Source organism: Sturnus vulgaris, chromosome 2, assembly GCF_052056855.1.
Source record: "Sturnus vulgaris isolate bStuVul1 chromosome 2, bStuVul1.hap1, whole genome shotgun sequence".
NCBI lineage: Eukaryota > Metazoa > Chordata > Aves > Passeriformes > Sturnidae > Sturnus > Sturnus vulgaris.
This window is the reverse complement of record NC_142244.1, coordinates 39454132-39463386: the sequence shown is the minus strand read 5'-3', so window position 1 is coordinate 39463386 and position 9255 is coordinate 39454132. Positions and strand designations below refer to the sequence as shown.

Below are 9255 nucleotides of genomic sequence, written 5' to 3'. Positions count from 1 at the left end.
CGTCCTTCAACATTTAATTCAACATATGTCTGAGCACAGGAGTAAACACAACCCTAAGCATGACCCTGAGAAGAAAAAGAATGTGCCATTGCATTTGTTAGCTTGCAGACAAGAAAGCACAATGTCTCCTGGCAGTGCTGGTGGCCAAGAAAACATTTAGTGCCATGGTGACAAATGAGGCCTCTCCTTCTTTCTGACCCATCCAAAACCTAGGTGGCTGGTCCAAGCTGAGAGGCAGGGTCCCAAAAAGCCAAAGTGAAGACATGTCTACAGGACAATTTCCCCTGTCTCAAAACAGTTGCTTTAAGGTTGTTGCTGTCAGTCCACACCTGGTTCACCGGTGTTTGCTTCCCATGCCAAAGGAGCCTAAACAGCTTTGCTGGGAAGAGAGAAGCAGCTGGAGTTCCACGTGCTCAGATACACCTCTGAAGGGGTTTGACTCCCAGCTGGCATCAGGCCACTGGTATGAGCAGAAACACCACAAGGATGGAGAGAACCAGCAGGTGTTGCTTGTGTAAATTCTGCCCTAGTTACTAAGATTAATATACACCGTGCTGTCTATTCCTGGCCACAGACCACATTGACTGTTGGAAACAGGCCTGTGTTCTTTGTTCCCTCTCAAAGCAGATGTGGTCTCCAGGTCATATGGTGAGTGGGAAAATTGCTCGGGGGTATGCCTACAAATATGAAAGAGATAAAAATTCTCTTTCAGCAGTTATCAAACCAGTGATGAAACTTCCAGGGGGAAAAAAAACCAGGCTGTTAGATCTTTCATTGAAGAAAAGGGAAAGGAAAAAGCTTGCCTGGGAGCTGGTAAATGATCTCAGCAGAGCATAAACAGACTTTCACTAATAGGTCATGAGTTTGGTCACAAGTATAAATTATGCATTCTTGTCTTGAGGAAGAAGGGATGGTCAAGAGCTGCCAAAAATAGGATTTAGAAGACACGATGAGTCAAAGCTTCTCTTTGATCCTTTCATACATGGTGATTTGCCATGGCCAAAGGAGGGAGGCCCAGGGAACACTAGTGATCTGTGGGGAAGACATGAGCAGCTGAAGAGTTGAATCAGAAATGACTTGTTGGCCACGTCTTTCAGAAGCAGGTGACATCTGGTAAAAATTAACTTGATCAGTTTGAAAATGAAATGTTATCACCATGGAATACTGAAAAGACTGAAATAAACTTGCTTAGTACAGTTAGGATTTTTCTATCAGAACAGCTTTTCAAAGGATGACATTGTTTTACCGACACTGAAATATTTTTGCATAATGGCACATTTTCAGCAAACATCTAATGAAACACAGGAGGCATTTCTGTCAGGACAAGGACCCAAACAGGGGTCACAGCTTTGCCAGCCTGTCCCAGACTGCCACAGCCATTCAGACTGTCTCAAAGCTGGATATTTGGGACTTTTAAGGTACACAATTCCAACATATTCCAGTCATGTTCTAAGTCTAGGACTAGGGACCCCAGAAGCATACCAGCTTCAGACTCCAACAGGAGGCTTTTCCTGGGAACTTTCAGGATTTTCATTCTCCTTCTGTTGATTGAATGGCTCTTTACATCTTAGATATTACAGCTCCCATTCCCCATCCCCCTGTGCTCCTGGGCATGAGGAATGTAGAGAAATCTGGATTTGGCCTGGGAAGAAGGGGGGGTGGGGGAAGGTGTATTCTTTTATTATTATTTCTCATTATTCTATTCTGACTTCTGATTGGAAGGACATTAAACTAATTCCCCAAATCAAGTCTGTTTTGCTCATAACAGTATTTGGTGAATGATCTCTCTCTGTCCTTATCTTGACTGATGAATTTTCCTTATGTTATCTGTGCCATGCACAGCTGAGGAGAGTGATAGAGTAGCTCTGGTGGGCACCTGCTGTCCAGCCAGGGCCAGCCCACCACTCTTTGTTTAGTTACATGTGGGTCACCTCGTGGAGTCTGTGCATACTGAGCATCCTATAGTCAGCCATAATGTGAGCATTCATTAAATCAAGGGGAACAGACGTGGGCATGGTGAGACCAGGTTTCCTCTCCTAAAAATCACCCAGCTCCCCAGGTAAATGCAAGGCAGTATAGAAGACAGCAACTAATGAGCATTTAAATCAAGTGAGGAGTGGTTTCTGAGCTTCCTCTTTCTTCTGATGGTATTCAACCTAGGGCAAATGGTATGGGACATTATAATAACATTCCATATATAATGGAACATATAATAATGGAGCTGGAGGGAAAACTCTTCCATGCCAGAAGAAAATGTGTCTTTAGGACAGTCACTCTGCTCAGTCACTGTATATTTTGCTTACTGAACTAAAGGGCTCTTTTGCTTTTACATTCAAACACATAGTGGATGCAGCACCAATTATACAATCAGGCACTTGACACTATATCTATGTGCCAAACATGGATCAGGCTGTGAAATTGGAGCCTACAGTTGTGAAAAAGCAAATAAAAGAGAATTATACATTAAATCCACCACACAAGCCAGTCTGGTTTTATAGGAGCATTATTTAATCAAGCATAGGAAATACACAGTGTTCTTTGGGTGCTGTTGTAGCTTATGTTATATCTGGGAAATTTTTGTAGGAGTGGATCTGTTAAGATGCTACAACATTAGAGGTTACAAGAGATTTGAGAGTGCCCTTCCTACTTCTCAGCACGCCTCAACAAGGTATTTGTAAACATCACTCAAACGCTGCATGCTTGATTAACACCTCAAAACATGACTGAGTTACTGGAGGCCTCTAGAAATTGGACTGATAAGTTATATTGTTGTAATCTTCACTTTCTATGAGCAAGGGTTGTATCTCTGAAGAAGTTCCTTCTTTTTTCTTCCGGCAGGCCCTGATGAGCCCTGTGAGCACAGCAGTAACAATGCCTCCAAACACAGCTGCTCCCACCAACCAAGCCCAGATCTGACGGGCTTGCTGAAGATACGGTGTCAAAAAGTCTTGGAAGGACTGAAGGGCTTGAAAAATCAAACAGAAAAAGAAAGATAATTTTATTTGATGCAATGTACTGTCAGTTTATGGAAGTTCTATAATAGATAATACTGGAAGGCTGAGTATAAAGAGGCAGGAGTGGTAGAAATTGTCTGAGGGCCACAAATAGTTTTAAATAAATCTCTTCACCCCTAATAGTCTGTTTCTCAATCTTCATGTCCAAGGCTGACACAGAGTTCACTCTCTCCAGTGCTCCTAATGTTTTTATCCAAAGTTCAGAGTGTAAAGCAAGAAGTTGGATAATGTATGACCAAAGGTCTTGCTAGCTCAGCATCCTCTGGCAACAATAACTGAGGCAGAACACTAGGGAGACTTTAAGAAAAGTTTATCTATTACAATGCTTTCACAAACTATTTACCCAGCCTCCAAAAATTTGCAGGTCAGGGATTGCCTGACCCAGATGTGGTGTTGTTGTGTGTAACAGTCATTGGAGGATTTTTTTTTCTCTTTCCATCATCTTTTCAAGCTGCTCTTTGAAATTTTAACAGCAAAAACATTCCTGCCTTAACTACATATTGAATAGGGGGAAAACCTTCCTTTCACTAATAGTGAACTTGAATTCCACTTGCTTTGACGCTCCTGTGTGGAGAGAGGCAGTAGACAACTATTCTGTGATCATTTTGCACAACAAATCCTCTTTCTTTGGTGAATCCAGGGCAGCTTCTCACTGTTAGATGATCAGCTGCCCTCTTATTTGTGATGTAAATGTGTGTGTCTGTCTCTTTTTCTTGGTATGGTTTAATGAGTTAGGAAAACCCTGCCATACAGGGCTCTTACTTCACAGCAGATGCTGGAAAGAAACCTGTTCAAAATGCACCCAGCAATGCTCTGGCTTGAATTTGAAAAATAGGAATACTTGTCCGCTTGAGCCAAGGAGGATTTGGAATCCACATCTCCCAATTACTAGCTCTAAAGACCATTATTAGCAGTAATTACTAGCTAGAGGGGAAAAGAAAGAGCACCTCTATGAGCACCTTCTCTGGGAACTCCTATGGTAGTTTATTTTTAAATGCTCTTTATGCATTTAGACAGATTTAGATATACTTAACCATATTTAGAATGTTGTACACCCACAAAGGCTATAAATACCTTCCTGTTATCTTGCATTTTCACTGGTTCCCAGAGAAACAATCCATCTATCCTCTTGGGTCATGGTACTTCCAAGAGTATGCTGTTACATGCACTGTGCTCTGAAAAGATCCTGCCTCCCTGGGCCTGGGTAAGGGATGTAGCCAGGAAGCTGCCTGACTATCCTCTATTAATATTCCAGGTGGATAGGGATGAGACTGAAGGAGGAAGTCCCAGGGTAATCTAAAGGGACTTCAGGGCACTGAGGCATTGAGTTAAAGGAGCAGGTGTTCAAGCAGTATTCTCCTTGATTCCTTCAGTACTAGCAGAAAATACTGAAAGGAATAGGAAAACTCAACAGATCTATACATGGCCAAGAGACTGGTGCCATAGGTGGAATTTTGGGGCTTCTGTCCACAGGGTAGCTTACAAAGCACCAGGTCTGCTCATGTGGGATGGGGTATGCCTGAATCAGAGGGAGAAAAAGATCATGGCCCAGGAATTAGCAGGGCTGATAGAGAAGTCTTTAAACTAGGAGGGGAGGGGGATAATTGGCTTCTGCCATTTCTTGTGTGTTTGTTGTCCACCAGTTGTGTACCTCTAGGTGTTCAAAAGAAATACTTGTGAGACTTCCACAATCAAAACTAGGAAGATGAGCTAGGAGAGATTCATGGAGTCCCTCAGTCGTCTTTAAGCATGGTTACTTATCTTTGTAGTGGTGAAAAGTTCACAGCTCCTACAGATTTCATCAAATCTCCTCATTATTACAGCTTGGAAATCTTTTTTAATGGAAAGGTTTGTCAAGCACTGGAACAGGCTTCTGAGGGAAGTAGTAGAGTCACCATCCCTAGAAGTGTTCAAAACTCATTTGGATGTGGTGCTAGGGTATGCTTTAATTGTGGGCTTGACGGCACTGGTTTTATACTTGGACTTGATGATTGTAGAAGTCTTTTCCAATCTAAATGATTCTGTGTTTCTATAAAATTCTTCCCACTAGGAGAAGGAGATTTTCTGGGGAAAAGTCAAGACTGCATCTGTAAATTTATCTGTTTTCATTTCTGAAAGAAGGAAAAGAAACACAGAAAAAACTTAGTCCAGGTGCTGAAATATAACTCTTGAAACAGCTCTTACCAGAACAACTTGTTTTGACAGCTGTTGTTAGGTGATGCCATTAGTCTTCCAAATCTCTGTTATTGTTGCTAACTCGTGTTCATTTACAGGCAGTCGTGCAGGTAGTGGTCATTTTACAGTTCAGGGTTCTCATGTCAGGGAAAGCTGGGTGTCTGCCCCAGAGCAGCTCCCCAGTAGCTACACTGTGACATCTGCCTTGGAGTCCTGAGGGATGGATTTCCATACACATGAATTAAAACTGCAATTAAAACTAGTTACTCTTACACACTGATTTGTTTTGCAGTGGAAAGCAGAGCTACAGGCATCAGTTTTTCCTCAGAGAGACAACAATAAAATTTAGCATTAAAAGGCCATTTTGTCATTGGATTTTTCCAAGTTTTATTTCTTGTAACCACCCTCATCATGCTCTCTGTAGTACTACTTCATCTCTTCTAAGTTGCTGGTAACTCAGAACCGCTGCTCTTCACAGAGTCACAAAATCATCAACATTGGAAGAGATCTCCAAAGCCATCTAGTCCAGCTGTTGACGTAGAACCACCAAAATCGCCCCCAAACTATTTTCTTTAAAAGCAAACAAGACGAGGTTCCTCAAGAAACCTCAAGGTTTTGAGAATAGGATGGGGCCAGATCTTGTGTGGCCATTCTTCATTCTATCTTTTTCTCTTCCTCTGGCTTGCCTCTTCTTCCTCATCTGAAAGATGTGCTGCCTTTTCTTGACCACGTAGATCTTTGCTACTGACTTTTTTCTTCTTTCATATTTTTTCCTACTTATCCAGTACTTCCTGTTTGCCAGTCATAGACTTTTGCTTCTCCTGAGGAAAAGTCTGTATTTATACACTAGAGTGAGAAAATCTGTATCTGTAATTTGAGAGTTCAACCATTTTCCATTTGTGACCAGTTCTTCTCTTCAGATAAGAAATAGCTTAAGTTTGCTTCTTCTCAGAGAGATTAACAAGGGGTTGAGTGACATCTAAGGATTATCTGGGCTTTCTGAACAAGGTTGAGTTTCATTCATTGTGTTGATCTTTCAAAATAATTAAGGAACTACTTTCCTTACCTCTGTGTTAAAAACATGGGCAGAATTTAATAGGATTTCCTTTTTCTGAGGACTATGTACTCCCCTGGGAAAAGGTGAGAGTCCAAGAGGCAGTGGAAATTAATTGTTGGATGGTAAGTATTTTGCCATTTCCTTCCTCTTGCAGTACAATTTCAGGATTCAGAGCTCCTGAAAGTCATAGTATTTGCCACTTTGTCTGAGTTGTACAATTCTAGCAATAATATGAGCTTAGGAAACTAATGTCTTTGATTTAAAAATATGCATATGTATTTCTGGTCTTGATCTGGCTGTTTCATGAGCTTATATTCCAGCACCTGGACTAAGTCTTTTCTGCATGTCCTTCCCCAGTCTGTCCACACATCCAGGACTGCCCTATCTCAGGTTCAGAATCTGACACTTTCTCTTCTTTGAACCTCATATGATTAGTGATTGCCCACTCCTCTAATTTCCTGAGGTCTCTCTGCAGGGCCTCCCCACCTTCAAGGGAGTCAACAGCTCCTCCCAGTTTTGTACTGTCTCCAGACCTGCTCAGTGTCCCTTCCAGTCCTGTGTCCAAGTCATTTATGAAGGTGTTGAACAGCACAGGACTGAGGATGGATGCCTGCAGAACCCACTAGTGACAGGTCCTCAGTCTGATGTCACCCCATTCCCTGTAATCCTATGTGCCTGACCCATGATCCAGTTGCTCACCCATTATATATGTGAAAACAGAAATGTGAAAACAAGCAAGTACTATTTGGGACTATATTCAGGAAAATATCTGGAATTAGAATAATTTTTTATCTTCTCATATGATAGACATATTCCAGGTGATAGGCAACCAATTTTACATTTCAGCTTTGACCCAAAAATTATAACGTTACCTGGTTCTTGCAGATATTCATAGTCATACCCCAGCTCTCTTGAGGGTTTAAAAAATTCTCCATTTCTGTAAAGAGGAATGAAGGGGACCATGTAATTTTCTCGATTGTGCCCAATTGGTGCATTAGCTGCTGGGTATAATTCTAGCATGGGCCTGTGCCTTCTTAACCATCGTTCAAAAATGCTGTGGAAAAAAATGCATGTTAATTAATGATGGGGATTAGCAGAAATTTTCTTCTTGAAGATTAAAAGAAAGTAATGTTTTTTTTTTTTTTAATGCTGGAGACAGAGTTGAATGCAATGTCTTGTGTTTATGTGTGTGTGATGCTTTCCAAATTTCCAAATTTGGGGTTATCCACTTTAGTGCTGAGTTCCTGTGCAAGCCTACAAAAAGTAAACGCCTGTGGTCCTGCAAAGAGTCTGAGTGCTTTTAAATTCCATAAATGTAAATCACTCTCTTTCCATGCTCAGCAATTCATGTGGTTGTGAGGGATAGAGAAAAATGGATTTAAGACCTCAGTCCTTCCTACTCACTCTCTGAAACATTTGTAGCTAGTTGTGAATGGCCTTGTTTCTAGCTGCTCAGTCCTGTTCCTCTTCCTCTAATTTCTTTTGCTAAGAAAGGGTTTTCATGCCTACAATGAAGTATGGTTACATCATGATGCTTTGGACATCACCAAAGGAGTGGTAACATCTGAGGAAGAAGGGATAAGCTGACAAATCATGTCAGCTGTCAGTAAAGTGTCTTTCTCCAGCCAGAGCTTCTTCACTGATCTTTGTGTCTGCACTGTTGTTTAACGTGGTTCCCTCTCCCAGCTGCTGTGCAGCTTTCTTTTGCTTCTCCTTAAATGTTATCCCAGAGGCACTGCCAGTGTCACTGATGGGCTCAGCTCTGGCCAGTGGCAGGTCTATCTTGCTCCATCTGACACGGGGACAGTTTCTGACGCCTTCTGACAGAAGCCAACCCTGCTGCCCCCTAACTACCAAAACCGTGCCATGTAAACCCAATAGAAGATGCTCCCCACACCTCCAGCCTCAGCTGCTCCAGTCCATATTTCTCTTCCAAATTTTCTTCCATCAGTTGTCTGTCACCATAGGCCTGTGTGTCTGCTCTTTAACTTGGATGCAGAAAGCTTAAAGGCTGAAGTAGGGAAAGTTTATAGTGGCATTTTCAACTTAACTACTGAATGTGTTTGGAAAGCAAAATTAAGAACCTTCTAAAACATTCTCAATTCTCGTCCCTTTGAACTTTTTCTGCTTGGCTCTTCACTTCCAGTCCTCAAATCCTTTCTCTGATCCCTTTGTGTTTATTCACCTGAGTGTGCCAGGTTGGAATAGGAAAATTGGAAAAATGCAGCACGGCAAGCAGATGCAGGTATCTTCTGCAGGAAGCAAGAAGACTCCATACTAAATCCAAAGATACTGATGAGAGGTAATTATCAAAACCAGGCTCAGGGAGGGATCACTGGATTAATTTATCAGCTATAAGGGATATAAATGTTTTAAAGAGACCTGTAAACTGTGCTTTAATGGAGATTTAGTTCAACAGTTGCTCTTCCCCAGCTCTGGCCACTGACCAGAGGGCATGGACTTCCTTCCCCTGCTCCCCCCGAGCTGTTCAGGGACTCAGGTTAATGCAGAAATACAGTCCCTAAATGCAAGTGCTCAGGATATCAAGATCTCTGCAGGTTATCAAGAAATTCTGCCAATAGATTTCTATCTCTTATTTTTGGGCAGAAATATTGAGAAACACTCTGCATAGCCCACCAAATTAAAGCCTTCTCATACTCATCAAAATAGAGGTAGAGCCAAAATCTTGGTTCTCTTTTTAGGATCAAAAACTCAAATAAATGAAAGCATGACTGTGATCATAGGGCTGATCTACCCTTTACAATGCAGGTATTAATTTTGATTTAAATCTTCATTTGTGTCTCTCTTCTTCAGTTAATTTCATCAACCCTGTCTGGAAAAACTCTTATCTGAATAATGATGTTTAGCTTTCAGATGGATAAGTTTAAATAATATGAAGACTTCAGCTGGAGTTATCTCAATAAAGTTTGAACAGAAACACTGTAATCTTTGGAAAACAATGTGAAGAAATTCAGTAATCACTAAAAAAAAGAGAAAAAGACATAGAAT

The 9255-nt window shown here is 41.4% G+C and overlaps 1 protein-coding gene across 1 annotated transcript in view; it reads right to left on the bottom strand.

The window, feature by feature from the left end:
- Nucleotides 1-2487: 2487 nt before the first annotated feature.
- TYR (tyrosinase) overlaps nucleotides 2488-9255 on the bottom strand; it is a 41885-nt gene continuing 35117 nt past the window's right edge. The window contains exons 4-5 of the mRNA XM_014877577.2: nucleotides 7119-7300; nucleotides 2488-2965 (exon numbers count right to left, since the gene is read on the bottom strand). Of these exons, the coding sequence (XP_014733063.2) occupies nucleotides 2742-2965; nucleotides 7119-7300 (406 nt within the window). The 3' untranslated portion in view covers nucleotides 2488-2741. The remainder of the gene's footprint in view (nucleotides 2966-7118; nucleotides 7301-9255) is intronic.